Source organism: Haemorhous mexicanus, chromosome 14 (genome assembly GCF_027477595.1).
Source record: "Haemorhous mexicanus isolate bHaeMex1 chromosome 14, bHaeMex1.pri, whole genome shotgun sequence".
NCBI classification, from domain to species: Eukaryota; Metazoa; Chordata; class Aves; order Passeriformes; family Fringillidae; genus Haemorhous; species Haemorhous mexicanus.
In genome coordinates, this window is record NC_082354.1 from 15,479,825 (window position 1) to 15,505,824 (window position 26,000).

General features: G+C 49.0%; 1 protein-coding gene across 2 annotated transcripts in view; it reads left to right on the top strand.

Annotated features, from left to right (window-relative positions):
- EDA (ectodysplasin A) overlaps nt 1-26,000 on the top strand; it is a 58,905-nt gene that overhangs the window by 14,113 nt on the left and 18,792 nt on the right. For both annotated transcript variants that reach the window (XM_059859350.1, XM_059859351.1), the window contains exon 2: nt 19,597-19,702. In XM_059859350.1, coding sequence (XP_059715333.1) covers nt 19,597-19,702 — 106 coding nt within the window. The remainder of the gene's footprint in view (nt 1-19,596; nt 19,703-26,000) is intronic.

The window sequence follows — 26,000 nt, forward strand, 5'->3', positions numbered from 1 at the left end:
TTGGTGATGGTGGCAGTGGCACTGTCCCCTTGTGTGCCAGGCTGAGATGCCCTCAGGGTGACAAAGGCTGGTGCTGCCAGTGCCTTTGCCATCGTCAGGGTTGGCATTTGGCCAGATCCAACCAAACCACTGGGGCTGCCATTTTCCTTTGGAAGCATTTCTCAGTCTGGGGATGCTTTTCCATGACTGGGATTCCCTAAGTGCATTGTAGCATCACTTTCTGCCCCAAACCGGAGCTCAGACTTCAAGGACTTATTTCCCACCTCACAACTGTCCCATGCCCAGCCTGGATACTATGCTAGGATCTGGATGGATCCATGGGTTTGGAAACTCCTCCTGTTGCTGCAGTGCCCAGAGGGTCTCGTGTGGTGCTGATTTGGGAAGCCCTGCTCTCCATCTGCTCCCGTGGTTTGGGAGAGCTGGGATGTGATGCCTGGGATCCCCAGTCTGACCACAATGGCCCTGCTGGCCTGGAGCCACCCAAAGTGGCCGGGGGGCAGGGAATTGGCACCCATGGGTGCTGCTGGAGGTGCCAGAGCTTTCGGGAGGTGCCAGGGACTCGCTCCGGCCACGCCGCCAGCGATTTTTCAAGGCTGAGGGGTTGGTGGAGCCTTTGTGTTCCTGCTTTGAAGCCCCGGCCTGAAAGTGTTGTAATGAGATTTTATGATGTATTCTGGCAAGGCCTGGTTATTTTGTGTGTGGATTTATTGTCTAATGAATTGAGTGATTTTGAAATGTTTTGTGCAACGCTTTTTTGGAAAGGACATTGTATTTTGTTTATGGGACGTGTGAGTTTTTATGAAACTTTATTTAGCTTTTAGCAAGAATAATCTTTATTCAACAAATAGTGCAAATAAATCTTTAATTGAACAAATATGTGCCAACTTTCAAGCACAGTAACAAACAATGACATGAAACAAGGAAACTTTGGAACAATATACAACTTTAAACATAGTATTAAAATTAAAAAAAAAAAACACAAAACCAAAAAAAACCCAACCTAAACCCCCTAGCAAAGCAGATTTTGGGCTGTGTAGTGGAGCATGGATATGTGGGACCTGCCAAGCTGGAGGGAGCAGAGCAGGGAATGTGGTGCCTGGTGGCTTTCCAGGGGTGCCCAGGGATTGGGGTGCCCCCATGCCAGGGTTTGGAGGGAGTGGGAGCTGCAGGATGTGCCTGGGCTGTGGGAGCAGATGTAGAAACCCTCTTGGTGTGTGCCAGTCCTTCCTGAGCTGCCTTCCCAGTGGGTCATCCCCAGCCCCAAGGAGGGATGGGGGGTACCCAGGGGTTGAGGATTTGCCTCTTTCAGCCCCACATTATCTTCAGGCTCTTGGAGGGCACGCGAGGGGCTCTGAGCTCTGTATTGCTGCAATGTTCCATGTGAGCTGCCTGGGAAATGGGATGAGCATTCCCTGCTCCTCTTTATTCCAGCCCAGGCTTGGCTGCTGCCTGTTCAGTTGGAGATGGAGATTCCTATCCCCTGTGCTGCATGTAGCTGGAAATCCCTGAAAAACTCTCGAGTCCAGCATGAAAGGGTTTGAAATGAGGGGAGGAAAGCCTCAGCATTTGTTTCATTTAATATTTTGGGGTGTTGGTCTTTAGGGAAGATGGGCAGAGTCACTTATCTATTTATTTCCTTATTAATCTGATCCTACTGGATTTCCTTCCTTGTTCCAAGCATGGAATGTTCCTTTTATAGCCCTGGAAGTGTCCAAGGCCAGGCTGGACAGGGCTTGGAGCAACCTGGTCTGGTGGAAAGTGTCTCTGACCGTGATAAGAGGTGAAACTGGATGGGCTTTAAAGTCCCTTCCAACCCAAACCATTCCAGGATTTTTTACAAATAACTATCCTAAAGTATGGAAAGAGTTTAGTATTGAAGATGCTCGTACAGCTGCTGCTTTTCTCTGGAATTTCCTACATTGATGACAGAATTACTTGGCAGGTGGAGACCCAGCTCTGCATTTAAGTGACTTCCCTACATCTTCAAACCCCAGGAATATCAGGAATACAAACTCTGATGCTTCTTCTTTCTCTGGGAAGAGCATTTTCAGCCTTTCATTGCCCTTTTTGGCCCCTGGAATTGGAACAAAAGAGCTTTTATTCTAAAAGTGAGCCGTGGAATTGGGTGTTAATGGAAACTAATTAATGCTGAATGGAAAATTCCTTCTTGGCTATGTTTTGCCATTCTCTTTTATAGCTCCAACCTACCAGACCTCTCTCTCTCGGGCTGCCCATTCTTTTCCAGGAAGGATAAATGAGGCTTATGTTTCCAGAATGGGACCTGGAGGCAGCTCACCCCTTCGTGCACCCTTGGCTTGATCTGACCCAACCTTCTCCAGACCTCTGAGTGCTCCTAAAAGGGCCCAGTGCTGCTCTGTGCACCCACCTCACCTTCAAGGACCCCCTTTTTCTTTGGATTTGGCCTCATTTTCTGTTTCAGACAATCCCAGGATCAGTCAGGTTGGAGAAGCCCTCTGGAATCATTGAGTCCAACCCTTCCCCAGCACTGCCAAGGCCTCCACCAGCCCACATCCCCAGGTGCCATGTCCACATGGAGACTCACCCCTCTGCCAGGGCTGGACAACCCTTTCTCTAAGAAATTTTCCCTAAAAACCTCCAGCTTAACCTCCCCTGGCCCAGCCTGAGGCTGTTCCCTCTCCTCCTGTCCCTGTTTCCTGGGAGCAGAGCCCGATCCCCCTCTGGCTGTCCCCTCCTGTCAGGGAGCTGTGCTGAGCCAGAAGATCCCCCCTGAGCCTCCTCTTCTCCAGGCTGAGCCCCCTCAGCTGCTCCTGGTACTCCAGACTCTTTCCCAGCTCTGTTCTCTCCTCTGGACTCAGGAAAGGCCCTGAAGAGCAGCAGGAGATGGTTGGATTGGAGAGTTTCACCCATTCATAAACGGGGAGATGTTGGTGCTGAGGGGCCTCCGTGGCCAAAGTGGCAGAGTTGGCTGAGCCAACATTTTCCAGTTGGATCTCCTGAGCACAGCCCTGAGCCACCACCTCCAGCCAGAGCTCTGCCTAAAGCTCTCTGAGCTCTTCTGGCCTTTCAAACAGAGCCAAAAGCCCAACTGTGGAGGGAAACACCTGCCTGTGCTTTGTTTTGAAATCCATATTAAATCAGGAGATCAAGGAGTCGCTGTCCATGCAGAGGGATGGAGGAAAGCCATTGATGTGCCAGATGTGTGGTTGGAACATCTGTGGCTGGCTGGAGGTGCTCTGCCCAGGATTGCTGTGCTGAGAAAAGCAGGGATGTGGTGCCTGAAGGGGCTGTGGGTGGTGGTCTCCTCTCTGTGGTAGATCCGTCTTTTTCCTTGGGTAGGACATGGCTCAAATCCATAGAAAAGCCAGGGGTGGTGTTAAGAATGAACTTGTTGAATTCATGGTTGGTGTTTTTAACTACTTCAATTCCCAGTTGATGAGAGGAGACAAACATCAAAGCTGTTTGTCCTTGCTGAGCTAGGCTCCAGGCACAGCCTGTCTCCAGCAGAAAGTGGGATGGGGACTGTAATGGTGGGAGCTGTCAATGTGGAGAAGTCTCACATCCTTGTCCCCGGATGAGCCCAGAGGAAAGGGACACTCCTCAGGCTGAGGCTGCGTCCCATGAGGATCAGGGGGACAATTGCATCTGGCACTGGGGCTGGTGTCCTTCCAGAAGGCAGGAGGGAAGGAGCGCTGGCAGAATCTTGGTGCTTGGCCAGTTTGGTGACAGATCCCAGTTGAGGATGGCAAGATCCAGAGCACCGACCATGTTGTTCACATTCCGTGTGAGGAAAAGTTTTCCTTGGCTCGCTGTCCATACTTCCATTCCTTTCCAGATCTCACTATCCTTCCCTGGTTGTGGCTGCAGCCATTCCCCTGCAGGGTGAGGGCTCAGGGCTGCTCCTTGGGTGGGAGGACATTCCCACATCCCATGGGATGTGCAGGTGTCCATGTGCCACACATGGGCCCACATTTTTTCCCTGGGATGTTGGCTGCTGGAATTCCTGCCAATGGATCACCTGCTCCCAGCTGGAAGTGGTAATTCCTCTCTGTCTCAGTGTCAGCAGTGCATCAGGCCCACAAGACAGGCAGGAAACCTTCCTCTCTCTCAGGCTCTTGGATCACAAGGGGAGGATCAACCAGATGTCCTCAAAATACTGCGTGTCCTGAGGCTGACCTGCAGCTGGCAGGAGAACTTCACTCTATGTCCATGGAATCTCTCCCAGGTTTTGTAAAGACAGAGCCATTTCAGATCTCTCCATCCCTCCTGCCTCTCCTTGGTCTGTGTTGGGCTCCAACCTCCTTTATGGGGGTGAAAATGGAACCTTGTGGAAGACGAGAAAGTGCTGAACTTCTCCTGCAGGGACTGCAAGGAATGTGTCTGACACTTCAGCTGGTTTTCCCTGTGGATTTAAGGAAGGGGGTCAGGACAGCAGGGTTTGGAGGATATCAGTGATTCAACCAAAGAAGTAATTTATTTGCACCAAGCTTGACATTTAAATGCTCATGGATAAGCAGGAATAATGTGTAGCATTCGTGGTACCTGTTTAAAATAGCTCTGTTGGAGCTCCAAACCAGACACCGAGGGTTTGAGTTTCAGACCATCGTCTTGCTCCAGGATCTTCCTTTGGAAAGAATGCAATATTCCATGCCAGCAGCTTGTGCTGCCCCAAAGATCCTCCTGTTTTTAGGATGCAGATTTTGATCTCAACCTGGGAGTCGGAGCACGCACTTGAAGAGCATCTTAATGAGCTTATGGTTGAGAGCTATTAATTATCTGTTAGAACAGGCCTTTTATTCCACTGGCAGCCTAATTTGCATGGTTTGTTGTAATTAACACCATAAAATGTTTAAACAAAAGTACAGATAGAAATTAAATTTACAGGCACTGAATTCAATAGCATCAGAATAAACCTTTGATTTGTTTTTTTCCTTTGGCAAGAAAGTGATTCACTCAAATTAAATTTAGGAAAAGCTCTCAACTTGGAAGGAGGGACTTAATGAAAAAAAGGCATCCCAATCTGCCAGAGCAGCTCGGGGGAAAGCTGGGATTTCACTGGGGCAAGAGCGCTGAAGGGAAACTGAACTGTTTTGGGTGGGAGAGGTATCCCAAAATCCTGCATCAGCCACTGCTGGCAGCACATGTGCAGGCAGGATGGTGCCTTTGCTGTCCATCTGTTCCATTTTTCCATGCTCTGGCAACTGTTTTGGAGGCACCGAGGGGTTGGGATGGAGGCAGATTGATGGGAATGTTCCCTGGAATTGTCCAAGGGCGGGTTGTTCAGGGTTTTTGGGATAGTGGAAGGTGGGAAAGGAATGGAATGAGATGAGCTTTAGGGTCCCTTCCAACCCAACCCATGCTAGGATTATTCTATGGTAGTTTGGAAAATCAACCTGAGGCTGATCTGTGGATGAAGGGATTGGGAATTGTGCCACGTCCCAGACATTCCTGAGGGGCTGGAGGCGTTTTCCAGGGGCTCCTGTGGCAATACATCCCTTCCTGCTGCAGAGCACTCAAGGTGGCTCTGGAAAATTCTTTTATGGCACTAAAAAAGGCGTCACCATGTCCACCCCCAAATGAAGTCATCAAACCCAGGCCACTTCTGTTGTGATTTATGCAGCAAACATTATTAAAAACTATATTGTGAGCAAATGCTCTCTGGGTGAGGTTTGGATTCCCTTCTATTGTTTGGAATTCTGGGTTTAGCCTTATGGCTGGGATTTCTATAGTCAGAACTAATTTGTAGTGTCTGGGACTGAGGCTTGGTGTGGTGCAGGAGCTGGGGTTGAGCTGCTGGAGACATTAGTAGGGGAGAGCACCACTAATTAGTGTTCCCTGGGATCAGGGCTGCCAGGATTTACAGACTGTGGGTCCTCAGGAGCTGATCCAGCAGGAATTCTGATAGTCAGGAAACAAACAGGCAGAGTTCAGTGCATCTGTGCCTCTCCCTGGACCTTCGAGGTGGTGAGTTGGGGTTTGGAGGGTCTTCCACAGGTCTTTGCCAGCTCCTGGGCAGTTTGATAAACTTACAGTGGCTTTCCCTTCTTGATTTCCTCCTGAAATCCCTCCTGGATCAGGGTGAAAACCACCACCAAGGACCTGTGTCTGTAGAGGACACAGAAAGACTGAGATAAGTGAACTAAAAGCAACTTTTTAAAAGAAATAAAGCTGGCATGCATTGACACTTCAAGGAGCAGTGCTGGAAATCACATTTTCTTGGCCACGTTGTGCACAAACTGTGATTAATAATTAATTTCTGTTGCTGCAGCAGGGAGTTCTCCATGTTGGTTTATTCTCCCTCTTTAAGCATTTTTGTTTTTACTTCTGGCTCCTATTGCTCCACTGGTTGCTTCTCACACTTGCCCAACTAAACCTCTAAAAGTTCAAGGATCCATGAGGCTTGTGTCTTGTTTATGTCTATTTTTATTCTCTATATGATTATTTGGATTGGTTTGCCAGGAGAAATCCAGCCCTGGGTGCTGCAGGTTCTGAGCATTGGCTCTACAGAAAATAAGAATTAATTTTGCATGAGTTGTTTGACTTTGGGATAAACTGAGAAAAAGGAGGATATTGCTGTGCCTAGACCTGCTAGGAGCACACTTTGCTGGTTTAGGAGGGATTTGTACTACCCAAACTGGAGATTCTGAAGAAGGAAAAAAACCTTTTTTCCTCTTTTCTCAGTTGTTTTGTAGTGTAAAGGGCCAGGTAGGGCCCTCTGCTGGGGTTTGCAGTGTTAATCAGTGATTAACAAAAGGAAAGTTGTGAAATTAGGGAAGGCACAGGATTTAATGCCTGCAGTTTGATAATTGTGTGGTTTAAGGTTTTTTCACTTCAAATTAGAGGGTTTTCGTAACATGATAAGCTGCTGTTAGGTGTTGGAGGCTCAGGACTTGAATTTGAAATCTGTTTTTTCTAGCAGTGTTTTTTAAGAACAGATCCTCCTTGTATTTACTGTCAGTTCCTCTAGCTTCTCTTTTTATTTGGAAATGACACACTGGGAATGATGTTGTTGAAATTTGGGGGGGTTGGAGTGAGGTTTTTGGCTCAGGTGATGGAGACTGAAATTTTGTCCAGCTATCCCTGGTCAGGTGATGTGCCCTGTGACAAAGGTGACTCCAGATGGGTCCCTTTCACCCCAAACTATCCTGTGGGTGTGGGATTCTGTGTCTCCACATCAGAGCCTGGGGGAGCAGCTCAGCCTGGGAGCGTGTCTGGGCAGGGCCAGGAGGGAAATGGGGAGCAGAGCTGCTGTTAAAGGGATTATTCCCAACATTATTCATCAGCCAGGCTTGAGTGATGGCCTCAGATCTGCTTGTGTTTGTGTTGGGGGGTTGTGTGTGTTGCTGATGGAAAAGTGGAGCCTTGCTCTGGGGGGGGAACTGGTTTTATATTGGTTTTGTACCAGTGTTGGTAAAGAGGCTGCTGTTTTTATTTATATTTATATATTGTGTACATGCATTGGGTTTTTGGGGCAGGGGCACTGTCCATCCTTAGCCCATGGACATCTCCATGGACACAGAGCCTCAGAGGCTGTGGCTGCCTCATCCCTGGAAGCGTCCAAGGCCACGCTGGATGAGGCTTGGAGAAACCTGGGCTAGTGGGAGGTGTCTCTGCCCATGGCAGGGGTAGAACTGGATGAACTTTAATTTCCCTCCCAGCCCAAACCAGTCTGGGATTCTGGGATTCTTCATAGTCCTCTTGGGGACATGATCTTGTACTCTGGGCTTTGAGTGTTTGTGAGCAGGTGGTACCAGTGCATTTCCCTTTTCCCTGGGTCAGAGTTTTCCTGGTCTGGTTGTGACAGGAAGAGCTGGCTGCTCTGACTGCTGTTGGGAAGGCTCCAGTGCCACGTGAGACGTGTCTCAAAGTCTGCTTGTCAGTGAATAACTGCTGCTAAAAGACATGAGCTGGCATTGGTGTCAAGAGGAGATGCTGGAACAGGGATGAAGATTTAGCTGCAGCAGAGCTGAGGGTTCAGGAAAGGTGCTGAACAAGGAAAAAGGTGGAGGAGCAGCTTGAGAGAAGTGCATACATTCCCTGCCCAGAGTGTTCTGCTTGCAGTAAGTGCTGCTTTTTCACATCACACAGAACCACTGAGGTTGGAAAAGCCCTCCAAGATCATCCAGTCTAACCTGGGACCACATTGTCACTGAGTGCCACATCCAGGTGTTCCTTGGACACCTCCAGGGACGGACACTCCAAACCTCCCTGGGCAGCCCTTCAATGCCTGACCACCCTTTCCATGCAGAAATTCCTCCTGCTGTCCAGCCTGCACCTCCCCTGGCACAGCTTGAGGCTATGCTTGAAGTGAAGCCCACTTTTGTTTTCCTGGTGCCTCTGGTGGAGCACAGGGTGGGATGAGTGGCCCTGTTTGTTGTCTTTCCCTGGGTTCTCTGCCTCATGCCTGGCTAAGGAATTCTCCTGATGAATACACGGAACAGGCACAGCTCCTGGCTAGAGGCGTGAGAGCAGCTAATCCACAGGAGCCCAGCCTTTTGTTGCTTCCCGTGATGGGGAGCTGTGCAGAACAGGATTTGTCAACACTCGGTGCCTGACAAAGAGCCCCTGACGGCTCTGGGTGAGGCCAGAAAGCAGGGCCGCAGGGGAAGGTGTTGGGACTTGCTGCTGGAGCTGTCTGCACACAGACAGCTGGTTCAGGAATCCCTCCTCTCCTCTGGGAATGCAAGACTGACAGTTCTTTTGGCATCCCACAAGGAAGCGGGTTCAGGGCGGCTCTGCGCGCTCAGGCCACGGAGAGCTGTTTTTAGCAGTGAGGTGAATTTTGGGGGGGTTTCATCCCTTTCAGATGTTCTTTCTCCTTTCCTCTTTGTTTTTCTTCCACTCTGAAAGTTGAAAGAGGCCTTGGGTGGCTTCTCCTTTTGAAAGGTGACCTTGCTGCATAAAGTTGTCTGACTCTGTGCTGTCCGTGCCCAGTGATATATGGGAGCATCTGGGAAGGAGGGGAGGCTGCTCATTAATTCCCTGAATTTCTCTAGGATCACACATGTACCTCAGGATCCCTTCTCAACACTGGTGAAATGTTCCCCCTTTAATCCCAGCCCTGTGTGAGGAGCTGCCATGTGTAGGCAGAGCAAAGAGAAGTGGGGAATGGGCTTTTTTGGGAGTCTGGCATGTTCCAGTAGTGCCAAGTGTGTCTCAGTTAGTCCAGTGTGTGCATCTGTTATTTGACTGTGGTCCAAAGCAATACATTCTCCTCCTGCCTTCCTGGCCATGGTTTAATTAATTGAATTTAAAAATTCAGCCACAAGCTATAGGTGAAGGTGCTGCCGGGGGAGTGGGAGCTGCTACCAAAATACCATCATTAAATGGTGGTGTCATTCCCAAATAATTCACTTTATAAGGCTGTTTTATTGGTAGTTTCTGTGCTTTGCTGCTTCCAGAAGATCTCTCACCGGAGGCTGGTTCCTGCTCCGCTCACTCACTTCCCACCTCCACCCTGCACCTCTCCAGGCTAATAATAAAAATCAAATTGTTTTCTCTGCTGGAGAAAGAAAAGGAGAGTCAGAACTGAGGCTGATGTGATCCAGACCAAGCATTTCCCTCTCCTTTGGGTGCTGGATGTCCGAGTTCTCTGGGAATTAAAACCACCAGATGCATTTCTGCCCTTGGGCAGCCCAAGCTCCCAGCAGCAGCATTCCCAGTATCCTTCTCTCCACATGGGATCCTCAGTCATTTGGTTTTTCCCGTTGCAACGTTACAAATTTCTGCTGCCCTGGATTTTATTTGTGGGTTTTTCAGGCTTAGCAGGTAATGGTTATAAATGGAAATTTGACTGCAGCACGTGGTTTCTGGCTGCAGTAAATTCATTCCCTGCGGGCTTGGGGACGGATCCCATGTGTTTTCTCCAGTGCAAATGGTTGTTTCAAACATCCATCTGCTTTATCTGCTGTTGTGTTTACAGTTCCCCTTTGTAGTTCCCAGCAGCATCTCCTCTCTCCCCTCTGCTCTTGTTTACTTAAGGTTATGGTAAAATATCCCTCTTTTTTGGAGCTGTTTTGTGGGAGCCTTTCCCAGCTTGGCTGATCCCAGGGGTCAGAGGAATAAAAATCCTGAACCTGATCACCCCTGGGGAATCCCACAGTGGTGGTTCCAGCTGGTCCCTGGTGTTGTTGCTCCTCGGGAATGGGATTTTAGCCAGATCCTGCCCTTGACCTTCCGGTGCTCTGCAGGCAGCATGGCTGGTCATTATTAAAAAATAAAGGGTTTAATCCACTCAATTTGTAGCAAAAGTTGACCAGTGGACTCATCTTTGTTTGGGTATTGAATTGTGTGATGTCCCTGGTTGTTTGTCTGTCCAGGATGATTTAGGAAACCAGTTTCAACTTTAGGGAAAAAAAAACCCAAAATAATACAACAAACAAACCCAAACCAAGTGTCTGAAAAATCCTAGGAGGATATATTTGATACTTTTTCCTGGCAAAAGTTAAACATTTTCCATCCTTCTTCAATTTCAAGCCTTCAGAAGGTTTGTGGGTCCTTCTCCAGCACGTGGTGATGCCACTCCATGGCCAGGCAGGAGCCACAGGGAGCACCCCGGGGCTCCACAGCCTTTGGAGTTTCCCTCAGGTTTTGTGTCCCCATCATGGGCAAAATATGACCCAGGATGACATTTGGAGAGGTTGCAAAATTCTCTCTGTAAACAGTATTTTTTTTTTTTCTTATGCTGAGCCCCAAGCAATGTCACTGCTTGTCTTGCACAGAGAAGTAGGAAAACAGTCCCTGGCTGCAGGAGGGGGTTGTTTTCCTAATTTTCCTTCACCGCAGCAGCATTTCCTGTTACTGGTGAGTGTGTGGAGTGCCTGGATGAGACCCGCCCCTCCAGCTCATGTGTCACCCCAAGTTGTGTGTTGGAGTTTTGTGGGACACTGGAGAGTGACTTTGGAGTGGGAGCTGGAGTGCCAGGACAAGGAGTGGTTTCCCACTGCCAGAGGGCAGGGATAGATGGGATATTGGGAAGGAATTCCTGGCTGTGAGGGTGGTGGCACATGTTACCCAGGGAACCTGTGGCTGTCCCAGCAATGGGAGTGTCCAAGGCCATGTTGGATGGGGCTTGAAGCAGCCTGGTCTGGTGTCCTCATGGGTAGGGGTAGAGAATGATGAGCTTTAAGATCCCTCCAACCCAAACCAATCTGGGATTCTGTGGTGTTGAATTCCCCACCCTTGGCTGCTGGAATTGTCTCTTTTCAAGGGTCAAAAGCTGCTTGCCAGCTTCAAACAGTCCAAGCCAGTTGAGCCTCATTTTAGCCCTTGGGTATGGACAGAACTGTCCATGAAATTCTTTTTCTGGCTCCTTTTTTTTTTTAACCTTCCATTTTTTTTAACCTTCTGGGTTCTTTTAACCTCCCAGTGCCTCAGTTTTACTATAGGATAGAGAACCATCTGCTGCAGAGGCATGAGCACCATGCAGAAGCCGAAATACTAAATCCTTTACTGCTTTCCTTACTTAAACTTCTCTTGACAAACAACTCAGCCAGCACAAAACCCTTTTCTTTCAGCCTCGTGGAGTCAGAACATGTCATAGGGGATGTTGAGCTAGCACTGCTCCCTCCCAAGAGCTGCCCCAGCCCGACACGAGGCAGCTGTGCAGCAGCTGGCCTGGCTGCCTGGCTGGAAACATCTGGATGGGCTGCGGCGCATGGCGGGAGCCGCTGAGCCGATGCTGCTGTGCAGCCTCGGGCGCTGTTTGAAGACGTGCGTCGGGTTCTGCACTTCAAAGCCCGGCTCAGAAAGGCTTGGCTTGCACAAACTCACACCTCTGCCTCTGCTCTGGGGCTGCCGTGGCTCCCACCCGCAGCCAGAGAGCCGGGAATGCCGTGGTTGAGGTTTGTTTGCTGGGAAGATGTTGGAATTCCTGTGCACAGCTTTGCTATCCACTTGCTCGTGCCGTGCCAGCTGCTTGCGCTCACTGGCCAGGCCATGGGGGCTTGGGATGGGTTGTTTGGATGGAAAATGGAGCTGTTGCCATGTGGAGAGGGAGTGGGGAATGTTGTTCTGATTAGGAACTGTCTGGTGCTTGCAGCAGCAAGTGGAGCTGGGTTTGGTGGCCCCAAAGCTGGGCCTGGAGGCGGCCAGGGGTGCACACGGTGCTGGGACCGGCTGTGAGATAACGGCTTGGAAAGCTCGCATTCCTGAGCTCCTCCCAGCTCCTTTTCCCAGAGCTTCCACAGCACATCGTGGCGTTTCTGGTTCAGCTCATCCCTTGTAGCTCAGGGCTGTGCTGTCCCAGTGCACAGACCACGGTGGGCAGAGCCAGCCCAGTGCTCATGGTCGATCCCATGGCACCACTCCAGGCACTCCACGGAGCCACCAGGGATCCCCTGTGCCTCCTCTGACTCCCTCAGCTGCCCACATGTCCCAGAGCACATTCCAAGGGTGAGGAGATGGCACAGCTGGCAGGTGGCTCAGGGTACCACAGGTTTGCTTCTGGAAGGATCCATCCCAGAAGTGCTGGGGTGTTCTTTTCCCCTCATGCTGGTGGTTTCGGTGGGTGCCACGGCTGTGGGAGCTGCTCCAGGTGTCCTCACTTCCAGAGGAGACAATTCCTGCTGCTGAGCTCACACAGGCAGGAGAAGCCAGGCCAGGAGGGGACTAAACAGCAGCAGAATTTGAGGTTTTTACAATAAGAGTGGTTTTTGCCACCAGTGGCACAGGGTGCGCAGAGAGGAGGTGGATACCCCAACCCTAGAAATATTCAAGGCCACGTTGGATGAGGCTTGGAGCAACCTGGACTAGTGGAAGGTGTCCCTGCCCATGGCAGAGGGGTGGGCCAAATGCTCTTGAAGGTCCCTTCCAGCCCAAACCATTCCATGTTTCTATAATCCAATTTTTGGGAAGCAGGATGTTTACCTGGAGGCAGCTTCTCCAGTGCCACGTGCTGAGAAGCCCCTTGGTTCTCCCTGGGAAGAGGGGACATTCTCTCTTTCCCCCATTCCCATGCTGTGTCCAGTTGGCTTCCGAAGAGTCCCTGTAGGGTCTGGAGTTTTGCAATTCCTGCATGAAAGAGCATCTCAGGCACTGCACCCTGCCCTGCCTTGTGGGGACTTGTTCCCCTGGCTGTGCCCGGAACGGAGCCTTGCAGAGCTCTTAATCCTGTCTGCATGAGGTCATTGGCTCCTTGACGTTAATTGCAGGGGATCTGATTAATTAGGCAACAGAGCGTAATTTATTTGAGCAGATTATTGTATAGAATTAACCAGGCAGTCACTGTCTCCCACCACAATTCCATGCATCCCTGCAGGTGTGGGAATTGCCATTAAAACTTTCACCCTTGATGTGGATGGCTGGGTGATAACGGGATTATTCCCCAGTTGCTGCAGTGGGCTGTTTATCCACACTGTTTCATGGATGCATTATTTTGTGGGTGTTACATTTTCAGCAGACTTGTTTTCATTTTAATTCAATTCAATTTGGACTACTTGATTCCCTCCTCCTGTTTCTTTCCCTTCCGTTCTTCTTCTTCCAATAAAACGTCATAAAAATTAATCCCCACCGAAGGCCAAATTTAACATTCAGATTGAGAAAAGAGGATTTTAAAGCCCTTGTGCTGAAAAGGGAAAAAATGCACTAAGACAGGAAGTCTTGGGTTTGTTATGGAGCAAGGAAAAATGTTTTTAAAACTTTATAATAGAATTATGAAATCCCAGGATCGTTTGGCCTAGAAGGGTCCTCAAAGCTCATCTCATTCCACCCCTTTTCCATAGGCAGGGACACCTTCCACTAGACCAGGATGTTCCAAGCCCTGTCCCACCTGGCCTTGGACACTTCCTTAAACAGCTCAATTATCTGAATAGCAGAAATATTTTAAAATTGTGAAGATTTTTGAAGATTTTACCCTCCAAAACCCAATAGAAGGGGTTGTCTGAGAGCAAGGACAGAATGAAGTCCATCAGTTCCAGTGCCTACAGATGTTCTCCTGTAGCTTTCTCCCCTATGGATCCATCTCCATGAGTGAATCCAAAACAATTCTTTGCTGCAGCTGGTCCCACTCCAGGCAATGGGGTTATATAGAATGGAGATAAAAGGCCAAATACCAGAGAACTGAAAAATGCCATAAATTTGGATCCTGCAGCCACATTCCCAATGGAGAACTCCAGAGCAGAATCTGGTTGGTCACCTCCTGCGGGAAGAGGTGGCTTGGCCACCTGGAGTGTTTGTCTGCTTTGGAGAAGGGTTCAAAAAAAAGGGACTGTTCATTGAATCAGCTGCTCTTCCCAGATGTTGGGATTTCAGGGCTCCTGTCTCTTGAGAAACATCTGGAATTGGTGGGAGCTGAAGGAGTTGGGTGGCAAAGAAGCCCCTTCAATGGAGGTGATCCAGAGCATCCTCTGGGAATGGTCCCTGCGTGTGTTATGGTCCATGTCATGTTGGTTGTGGAAGCAGCTGAGGTCATTGTTCCTGCCATGACTAGCAGGACCTTCCAGATATTCCTAAAAGTGTTTTCAAACCTGGCAAAAGGAGTTTTTCTCCTAAGGAGGAGCCCCAAGGGTGATTTCAGGCTGGAGAGAGCCCAGTTCTTCATTTTGCAGGGAGCAGAGGTGCTGCAAGGGAAGCACCTTTACTGGAGCAGCTCCTGATTTGGGGAATATTTTTAAGAGGGATTCTGGCTTGAGGAGGATTGTGCTGTTGACCTCATGTTGTCCTGGGTGTGCTGGAGAAGCTTCAGGTCATGAGGAGCAAGAGCAATGGTGCATCTGGAGGAAGGAAGAGGAACTATGGCTGATATGGAATTGCTGAGGGTTGAGTTCCCCCAAATCAAGTGTGTGCTGTGTTTTATAAAATGCATGAATATTTTGGGAATATAACTGCTCAAATAAGGAAGGAATTGCTGCTGGAATGAAGGAGAAGAGCCCATGACCTCCATCTGGAGGGGGGCGTAGCCCAGCTGGCTGAAAATTGGCCTGAAAAGGGCTACAAAAGCTAATTAAAATGTGAAAAACTGAGAATTCCTGCTAATAGACAGCAGATCCCTGCCTGGCGCTGCTTCACAGCTAAATTTGATTTCCTTGGGAGGCAAAAGGAACTGATTTAAGTTGCTTACCTTGCTGACATTGATCCCTCTCAGCATTTAACCAGCCTGTTCCCAGCGAGGCACTTCCCCCGGCTCTGCTGTGCCGGACCCGGAGCCTGCAGCAGGAATCTCTTATTCCTGCTACCAGTAAAAAATTCACTGCAGGTGTCTTCATGTGCAGCGTTAAACTCAGCTTTGACCTTGTTCTGCTCACATCTGGGTTGAGTTTGAGCTTTCCCTTCAGTGCCAGCAGGTGTAAGGAATGGGAAGCCTGAGCCGTCGCTCAGCGGGAGACGTGTCCACCTCCGTGGCATTGTCCCCCCATCAAAGTCCTTGTGGCAGCCACCACCTCTCCTCCAGCACAGGGCAGCTCCAGGGAAAGGTTGTACCATCTCTGCTCTCTCCACCTCTGGTTCTCCCCTCCTGGTATTGATCATATTCCAGGAGTTTTGCAGGCAGGGCTGTTTCTTGTCCTGCAAACAAGACACAGTGTCAAAGTTCTGTCACGTGTAAATGGGAATTGTTCCCTCATTTGCTCCTTGCATTTTTATGAGGAGCAAGAAATGATGACAAAAGCAATTCTTAAAATATGTGGGATGGGGTTTCTTTTCAAAAAGGAAAAGCTACTCCTCGAGCTTCTTTCCAAGCTGGTGGAGTATAAATTGTCTGCTTGATTTTTTTTTTTTTTTTTTTTTTTTTTTTTTTTTTTTTTTTTTTTTTTGTACCTCGTGTAACCAGAGGCAAAGCTCTGGAGGACAATGGGGCTGATATTCAAGTAGCTGCTTCTCTGAACCACAGGCTGAACTTGAGAGCACCAGAAAAACAACAATATTGCTTGCAGAGAATGCTGCTGCAGAGCCTGGGCTGGTTCTTAGGCTTCTCACACTGCTGATCTCCCAAGCTGCAGAGGAAGAGGGAATTTGTCTTTAGCAATCCTGTTAAACACTCGTGCAAGAGAGTGAGTTCGTGCTTTTCTTCTGAGGTGCTTTGAGACATTGAGCTGTGGTTTCTGGATGAGATCTTTAGCTGAACTTGCTTTGTCAGGAGGAATTGGGAGCTGTTAGAGGCAGAAAATCTTTGGGTTTTTTCCACTTTTCACCCAAAAGGCCTTGTACACCTGAAGGTTTGGGTGTTTTTCCCTTCTGCAGGAAGAATATACTTGTTCTTCCTACCAACTTAGCCTAAGGAAAAATCCACCCTTGTGCATAATTGCATGGGGTGGGTTATATTTTTGCATTCTTCTTCCTTTGAAGCTGTTTGACCATTGGAAATAGATTCCCTTGGTGTCCAGTGGCTCTTCAAGAGACTTTTGACAAGGGCCTGGAATGACAAGACAAATAATACTTTATTTTATGACAAATGATAATACCTTTCTTTATCCTTTACTTACGTGGAGTGTAGAATGTCCATCCCACAAAGGAGTTCGAGAAGCCCTGTTATTTTGGCAGTTCCCACTGTGCTCCCTTGACATCCATCCTCCAGCAGCTTTGTCCAGTGTTCCCAGGCAGGTTCTACAGGGAAAACCAGCTCTGCGTGCCTTTGTTTTGCTTTATTTTGCCCAGAGAAACCGAGGCAGATCCGATTCCCTACGGCCTGTGCTATTGTTTCCCAGGTTATTTTGAGGAATGCCTTCCCCTGGGATTTTTCCTGTGTTGGCTTTTTGACCTTTTTGCATCCTACAGTGATTTTCTTGATTAAACCCACGGTGTTTCTAAAATAAAGGGTGATTTGAGGGCTTTAGCTTGTAGGAGGAGGGAAATGGGGATTGTTTAGACTATACAGGGAAAATACCTGCTCCCAAAAAAAAAGCTGTGTGTGCTTGACTCCTGAAAAATTCTCTGGCTGTGAAAGTGAGCTGAGAGAATCAGCTCTCTGTGACTTTGAGGATGAGGAGTTTCAGTGAAATCATGGACTAGGTAAGAATTCCTTTTAGAATTCCCCAGAAGGTGGCACAGCTGGGTTTGCCCCATAAGCCCAGGGTTGATACAGAGAAAGGAAGGAGCCTTAAACATGATTTTGTTCCAACCCTTCTATGTCAGGGACACCTTCCACTATCCCAGTTGTTCAAAGCCCCACCCAACCTGGCCTTGGACACTTCCAGGGATCCAGGGGCAGCCACAGCTTCTCTGGGCAACCTGTGCCAGGGCCTGACAGGGAGGAATTTCTTCCCAATAGATCACTGCTGTCTCAGGGGTGGTGAATGGAAAAAGAGACTCCCAGCTGGACACAGACGGGCCCTTCATGGCCGAGCATCCCCGAGCTCGGGCAGCTGCAGCCCTGGAACAACGGGGCCCTTGAGTCCCCTGAGAGGCACTTGGCCTTTGGGAGCTTGGGTGGCTGCAACAGGCTTGGTCACCCTTTCCCTGCCCCTGGCCTTCCCAGGGATCTGAGCATTCCCTCCATCCCAAGCAGGACCCCCGAGCCCTCTGTGCCAGTCACTGGAGGGTCAGTGCTGGTGTTTGCATAATTCACAGCTCTGTGGAAGGTCCACCCTGGGCATGGCCCTTCTCTCTGCTCACAGGGGTTGTGGCCATTCCCAGGTGGGGTGTGTCACTGCTCCTGGAAAACACGGTTTCCCTTTCTGACTAGAAATGCAGAGTTTAATGGACAGATTACTTTTAGCCAAAATTTAGTGTTTTTCTGAGTGGTCAGTGACAAGTGACATCAGGTTGAAACTTGGAGCAGAGCAGTGGAGTTGGGGTTGTTCAGCCTGGAGGAACAGCCTCAATTTCTATTACAGCCTCTATTACCCTGTTCTGTAAAATCCAGTAGTGATCCAGGCAATAACAGCATTCCAAAGCCACGCTGAGGATTTCATTGACACTTTAACCCAAATTATAATGCAATTGGTTCCTTCAATTAGTTCTGCAGTGTCTCAACGTGAGTTAAATAAGGGCTTTAAAGAGAAATTTACTTTTTCTCATCCCTGGCTGTGTTATGGTGTGTCAGGAAAGGTGCTGGTGGTGCCTGCAGGAGAATCCTGCTCCAGTGTTCCACACCTGGGGCAGTGCAGTGGGATGTGGGAGCTTTGGGAATGTGGTGCTTTGGGAATTGTTCTCATCCTTTATTCTTTGTTGTAAACGAGAGCCTTCAGTTGTCCATCCAACCCTGTAACTGGCTTTCCTCAGGCAGGTAAGCTTTACTCATCATTGCCTTTTAGGGATGTTTAAAAGCTCAGCAATGGGACTTTGGGAAGCTGATCCCAGGTTATCCCATAGCGTTTTTGGGTCCTTTCAGCCACTACATCATTGCAATGAAAAACACCCAGGAATTTTGCAGATCTGCCTGCACAGGGACAGAAGGAAATAGCAACAGATTGGAAATTTGAGAAATGCTTTGGGGGTTCTTCTTTGGAAACGAAAGGGTTTCCAAACATTTCAATTTGTGAGACTGCAGCCGAGCTTGTTGGAGTAAAGCAGATGTAAAATCTGAGTGCAGGACTGGGATGCTGAGGCTGGGAGGGGAGCTGTGCTTGGGAAATACCTTGGGAATGGGAGGGAGAGGGGAGGTGAGAGCCCTGGGGCTTGTGAAAAGCCAAGGGCCTTTTGCGATTATTGCTCTTGATAGGGACTTTTATGGGCTGGAGCTTAACGAGCCCAGCAATTCAGGGGAGGTGTTTGTTCTTCTCTGCTCTTTCAAAGATGCTTTTGATGCCCCAGTTTTTGTTCTCAGAACAATGATGGGTTCGATAACCTTTGGGGCTTCTTTTTGAAGCCTCCTGGTTCTTGTCTTGGGCTGTGTTTTTGTTTTGCTATGTATTTACAGCTGAAATAAGCAGATCGGGTTTCTTGGGCAAGAAAACCCCATCCTGGTCGGAGCAGCCCTGGCTGTTGGATGCAGTAACACACAGAAGGTGTTTGGTCCCTAATTGATCTTTGACTTCCCTTTTTTATGAAGTGGAAATAACAGGAAAATGCCGCTGGTGATGAGCTGCTGCACCCGGGGGTAGCTGGGATTCTGGTTTCTAACCCCAGAAATTCTGGGTCGGGATGTTGATCTGTTAAAGACTTTTTAAGGCAGCAGTAATTTTTTCCTGAATAAGAGGTCGCTACATAAAATTTTTGCCTCCTGGCAAATCTCGTGTTACAAATGTTGCTGTAGGTTTAAAGTGTTAATTTATGTGGTATCTTGGGTTGGATTTAAAGGTCCCTTAAGGCCTTTGAATCTCAGTAGCTAATGAGGCTTGCAGAGGAGAGGTTGAGAGAGGCAAAACCTACTGGCAGTGAGTAATGCTGGAGAAGGAGATCCAGGATTGAGCAAGTTCTGCAGAGAAAAATTAGGAATTATCCCATCGGCCTTTGAGTTGTTTGATTATTTCTAGCCATAGGTCTCCCTGCAGCCCTGGCCTGCAGTCCCCCATCCCTGGGGGAAGGATTCTCCTTGCTGAAACCCCTCAGGTGGAGTTTTCCCAAGTCCTAGACTGCTTCCAAGGGCACTTGGATGAGCTGAGATCCGTAAGCAGCCATCTCGCATCCTCCTTGCCTCTCCCGCTCATCCCTGCTGGAAAGGATTTGGCATTTAGGCTCCAATCTCTCAGCTCGGCTGAACCAGCTGTGCAAAGATGCTTAAACTTGTCCCTCTCCTTACAGCTGGCCTTGCTGAACTTCTTCCACCCCGAGGAGAAGCTGCACGTTGGAGAAGAAGGGAGACGCGTCCGTCGGAATAAAAGGAGTAAAGGCAGCGAAGGGCCCGACGGTGAGTCCTGCTCAGTTTCTCACTGGTTTTGGTCCCCTCCCAGATAAGAAATTCCAGGAGTTCTGATTTCTGCAGCTGTAGGACTTGTGTGAATTAATACTGCTTAGGAATTCCATCCTTGAGTCCTAGAACTGTGCTTGTTTAAGGCTTTAATTGGTAATTGTTTGCCCTTATTTGTTGTCCTGCACACCCAGCTTTGCTTAAAATCATCAAGGAGCTTTTCACAATCCAGCAAACAGCTGGGAACATCTGCATCCCAAACTGGTGACTGCTTTAAGGGAGTTTTGAGTTGCTGTGGAGTCTCAGGTGGAGGCAAAGCCCATGTGAAGGGAAGGCAAAGCTGTAAAAAGCTTGGATTAGAAGAGCAGAAAGGTTCCTGATTTCTTTGTGTGGAATTTGATTTCCAGTCCTGACTTTCCATGATTGTCATGACACAAAGACAGGAGCATGAACTCCTGGAAGAGCTCTTGTGCTTTCATATTGCAGGAAAGAACAGATCCCCTTTTAGAGGAAGGGAAAGGACTGGATTCTGGAAAAGTTCTGTGCCCAAGTCCTTGCTCCATTATCACCATTAGTTTTCCAGTCCAGCTCTCTGAGTTTCCCATCTCCCCTGAAACCTTTGCAGTTTCACAGTGGAGAAGCATTTCCCTGTGGCTCTGTTCCAAGAAAGAGCTTGGTGAAACTCCCTGGATTCCTCTTGCCCAGAATGCTGACAAGTCTGATGCATTGGGTGCAGACTCCCTGAGTGATTCCAGCCCCCTGTGGGCCCTCAGTTTTGGAGCTGGTGTCGCTTTGGTGCTCAGATGGCTCAGGCAGCATCCCAGTCCTTTTCCCAGTCTCCTTGAAATCTATTCCAGTGTCTTCACCAGTTGCTTGTGTAGTAGCAAGTTCCCACTGGAGGCGAGCAGAGTTGATGGAGCGCTGCTGGCAGATGTTGGGAGGGATTAACTTCATCCCTCAGGCTGCCTCTGCCTTGCCAGATGTGCAGAGAGCTGCTGAGGAGAGATAGGGAGGCTGAAGGTTGTGGTGTCTAACAAGGGTTTTTCCCATCAGCCTTGTGCCCAGTGTTGTCCTTTCATGACTGGCATTCCTGTCCCTGATTTCCCTGATGTTCCCTGGATGCTCAGAATTGAGTCACTCCAGAAATGCAGAGCACTTCCATCCTTATCCAGTCCTGGGAAGGGAGTGGAGCTGGGGAAGGGTCTGGAGTAGCTGAGAGAGCTGGGAATGGGACTCAGCCTGGAGAAAAGGAGGTTCAGGGGGGACCTTCTGGCTCTGCACAATTCCCTGACAGGAGGGAGCAGCCGGGGGATGTTGGGCTCTGTTCCCAGGGAGCAGGGACAGGACAAGAGGGAATGGCTTCAAGCTGTGCCAGGGGAGGTGCAGGCTGGACAGCAGGAGGAATTTCTTCCAGGAAAGGGTGGTGAGGCATTGGAAGGGGCTGCCCAGGGAGGTTTGGAGTGCCCACCCCTGGAGGTGTCCAAAGAATACCCAGACGTGGCACTCAGTGCTCTGGGCTGGGATTGGTCACAGGTTGGACTCAGCGGTCTCAGAGACCTTTTCCAGCCCTACTGATCCTGTGATTCTTACCTGTGTCTTTTTGAAAATTAGGGATTTGGCCCTACAGGTGGTGGAGATGGGAGAAACTGCCAGAGTGACAGGTTGTGTCCCTCTGGCTTTGGCAAGTGGTTGCCCACGTTTGGCCGTGGTGGTTTTAGAGCTGCACTTAACAAGTGGGAGCTGTCAGGGCAGGGCTTGACCTTGTAACAACCATAAAATCGAGAAACAAACAGAGCCACGGCCTTGGGGAACTCAGGCTGTTTGTTTTAGACCTTTGTGAAGGAATCTTGCTGTCAGAGCAGGGCAATGAATCATTAAACTAATAAATAAAATCATGTCATGGTCCTGATAACACCATTTTCTTTGTGAGTTTTGCAAAGGGAAAGTTGATCAAATCTTTGATCTCCAAAGAGCCTCCCGAAGATAAAAGTGGCTGAACTATAAATTCCCAGAAGGAAGGAGATGTGCTTTCCACTTGATGCCTCGCTAATATTTGTCTGGAATTAATTTTATGAACTTTCAAGTGCTTTTACACATGCAGGGAAAGACCAAAGTGATCTGAGTATGGAGGCTGGGGCTGGAGGGAGGCTGCTCCGACCCTTCCCAGCTCTTCCAGTCCTGCTCATCCTGACACCAGCAACAGCCTGGCTTTGATGATTTCTAAACATCAGGGAGATCATGGTTTCTTTCCCAAAAGCTTTTCTTTTTTGGAGGATTTGCTTTCAAGCCTTTTGCTGTGAAAGCAGTGATTTTGGGACAGGGCAGAGCTGGTTCTGTGCAGCCAGGGGAGGGTGATGGTCCTGGCTGTGCCCAGAGCATGGAGCCACATGGATGGGACATGGGAGCAGCAAAGCTGCTTTGGTGCCTCTTTGTTTAAAAATCCAATGAAAATGGTGTGCAAAGCCATCAGCTGGATCCTGTCACTCTCCAGCAGGACTCTGGAATTTCAGGGGCTCCTTCTTGGAGGACTCTGGTTTCAGCCTTCTGACCCATGACATGTTTTATGGTTGGGTTTGCTTAATTTTGGGTTGTGACCCTGCACCCACAGTGCCCTGGGGCCACTTAAAGCAGCCGAGGTCATGTCCTGGCCAAGGTCCCTCTCCTTGTCCCTGAATCCCTTCAGCCCTGAGGCATCCCATGGGATCAATGGGGGCTGGTGCCTGTTCCTGTCCTGGGATCATTGTCTTGAAGCTGCTTTCCAGTCCATGCCACCAGACTCAACTTTTGCACAGCTTTAAAAACTGCCACCAATTTTTCCAGCTTCTCAAGGCCCAGGATTATCCCTTTGCACTCTGTTTTTTCTGGCTCTTTTCTCCTCAGTATTCCCATCTCCACCTGTTGCTTCTTTTCCTTTAATTCTCCAAAACCTGCCCCTCTTGAATGCCTCTTCCCTATTTTCTCCTTTCCCCCTCCTTCCCTTTTACCCTGGTGTATTTATGCTGCTGTGGAACTGCTGCTGCTCCCCAATGAACAAATCATTCTGGAGCTGCTAATTAGCAACAGTTGTGCTAAAAGGAACCATCAAGGATGTTAAATTAGTCCACTTTTAAATAAACTGGGTATGAAATGTTAGATCTCTATTCCCAGAGTGCCAGTAAAAATGCTGCTGGCTCTTTGCTAACAAAGCCAAAATCTGGGAGTAGCATGGTTGTAACTCCAGAGACAATTCCGTGCTCTGGAGGTTATAAATAATGACAGAGCATTTACAAAGCAGATGTCAATAGGACTCTTTAAAAAACATTGTTTTAAACAAATAAAATAGTTTCTTTTTCTCCTACTTTCATCTCTGTTCCCAGTTAGATCCCTGCCGGGCTGCTTTCCTGGTTTCTGGGTTTTTTTGCATTTTGGGTTTAGGGTTGTTGGTTTGTTGGTTTTTTTGGGGGTTTTTTTTGGGTTTTTTTTTTTTTCCTTCCTAGATTTTTTTCATATTGAGCTTGGTGAGAAACATCAGGGATTGTTCTCCAGGCTTTGATTGGGAGCATGGCAGCTGGGAAGAGGCTGAGCAGATGGCTGGCCTTAAGCTAACAACAATTTGGTTCCTACTACTTTGGCAGTTCTTCCTGCTGAGGAAAGTCCTGGAGGAGAGCTCCAGCACTGCAAATGGCTTTGGGTTGAAAGGAAAATGAAATTCTGGGGGATTCAAAGCTCTTCCCCATCCCTGCTCCTACCTGGAACTTTGGAAGTGATGCTCCAGCTACATGGGTCCAGTTTCACCCTCTTAGGATTTGCTTGGTGGTTTTAGGGTGATTTCAGTGTGGCTTTAAAATGGTTTTAGAGTTGGTTTTGAATAGGTTTAGAATGGTCTTACAGTGGTTTTAGGATGGGTTTTGGATGTTTTCTGGATGGTTTAGCAAGTAGCTGATGCCAGAGCCTGGATTTTAGAGTGATTTTAGGGTGGGTTTAGGGTAGAATTTGGATGTTTTCTGGATGGTTTAGCAAGTAGCTGATGCCAACCTGGCTTTCAGGATGGATTTAGGATGGTTTATGGTTGGTTAGTAGGTAGCTGACACCAACTTGGCTTTTAGGGTGGGTTTAGGATGGATTTTGGATGTTTTTGGGATGGTTTAGCAAGAGCTGATGCCAGTCTGTCTGGGGGTGCCTGGCTCCCCCCAGGCAGCCCCCAGTCCCACAGGTGCCCTGTCCCAGCCATGCCCCTTTGCCAAGCCGGCAGCACTGACGATGCAATCAGACTTTTTTTCTGCATTTTTTTAAATATCCAGCTCACAATAGCAACTTTTCCTGCTTGCTTCCTCTCCTGTGGAAAGGGCAGGTTCGTCCCTCTGCCTCCAGAACAATGGGTGCCTTTGTGTTGGCCCCGTGCAATTCCCAGAGCCCCGGCATTCCCAGAAACACAGATGGATGCAGGACGATAGAGTCTTATTGTGCTCTGAAACCATGGTGATGAGCACGCAGTAAATACTGGACATTTCCTGGATCCTGGAGCACAGGAGACTGTCCCAAAAGGAAAGGCTCACCACAAAGTGCTTGTTCTTACTGATTTCCCCCAGAATTTCTCTGTGATTTCCCCCTAAATGGGAGAAATTGGGAATAATGTGGTGTTTTAATCTTTGGGGATAAACTCATCCCTTTCCTGGGATGTTGCTGTCAGTGTTAAAAATTAACTGTGATAAAATTAAGGCTGCAGCTTATTTACATATCCCTATCTCTGTGTTATTCCCAGGCTTATGATAACAGGGATCTGTTTAAGGTCTTGCCCCTAAAAACCCAGAGTGCTGTCTGGGTGCTGGTTCCAGCTCTGTTCCAGCCCTGGCACAGATTGTGCAGAGAAGCTGTGGATGCTTGTGGAAGTGTCCAAGGCCAGGCTGGACAGGGCTTGGAACAGCCTGAGATAGTGGAAGTTGTCCCTGCCCATGGCAGGGGGTGGAATGGGAAGAGCTTTAAGGTCCCTTTCAACCAAAACCAGTTTGTGATTGTGCTGAAGTCCAGAATTCCTCCCTGAGCTCTGCTATGTTGCTGTCCCAGTTGGATGATAAATACAAAAAGCTGGTGGAGGCCCAAGCCCAGTTGTGTGGTGTCCAGGGTGAGGAATTATCCTGGCTCACAGGGATCACAGTGGAATAATGGCTGGTGTGTCCTGACCCATCCATAACCTCCCTTTGCCCCCTGGCTTCTTCAGCAGCCCTTCCAGTTGGGATCTGGATTGTTCCAGCAGGAACTCTGCTTCATTATTTGGAAGTTTACAAAGCTGTGATGAGGTGCTGCTGATCAGGTCCATCCCTGGAGCTGCTCTGGGGGTGTTTGTCCTTCCCTGGTTGGGATGAGGCCATGGGGGTGGCCATTGGGAGATCTGGAGTTGCTGAGGATGAGAAGGAATTCTCTGGTCATTGTCACCTCAGTGGCACTTAAAGACTCTTGCCCTGACTGCACTTGTGGGTGGATTCTGAGCTCCCAGGGTCTGTGCTCAAACCTGACCAGAGCTCAGCTCCTTTTCCAGCTGCACTTTGAGCAGCCAGCGACATTATTGAAAGTGACTGGTGATTCCATCTGAATTCCACTCCTGAGAGCTGGGGCTTTTCGGAACGCCCCGGGTCACACACTGAGCTTCAGGAATCTCACAGAGTTCCTTGTGTTACAAAACAGGGCCAGCCTAATGAGAGGAGAACAGATGTTCCAGAGGGGCAGGAATGTGGCTGCAGCTGAGCCGTGAGTGCAGCTGAGCTGCACCGAGCGCTGGAAATGCTGGACTCCTCTGGAAGCTGCTGCTCCCTTCTCGCAGCATGAGAGGCTCCATTGTCTCCCTGCTGGCGGATTTGCAGCTCAGCTTTGATTTCAGTGGATAAGCCCTCAGCCAGGGAGGTTCTGCAGGCTCAGCACGTGCTCCAGGCCCGTCTGGTCGCTCCAAGTGGAGGAATTGTTGTGGAACTGGATCAGATCCACCTGAGCCCCCCGTCAGGTCCTGCCCTTGCCACCACAAGGCTCCTCCTCACAGATTTTGGGATGAATAAGCTTGTTTTTCTGTCTGGGGATCTCATAGTCCATACAAAAATCTCCAAAGGGTGTCAGAGGATAGTGCCTGGCTCCAGGACAAGGGGCAATGCCCATAAATTACAGCACAAGGAGTTCCACCTCAACACAAGGAAGAACTTCTTTCCATGGAGAGAGCAGAGCCCTGGAACAGCTTCCCAGGGAGGGTGTAGAGTCTCCCTCCCTGGAGACATCCCAAACCCATATGGATGTGTTCCTGTGTCACCTGCTTCAAAGGGTGACCCTGCCTAGG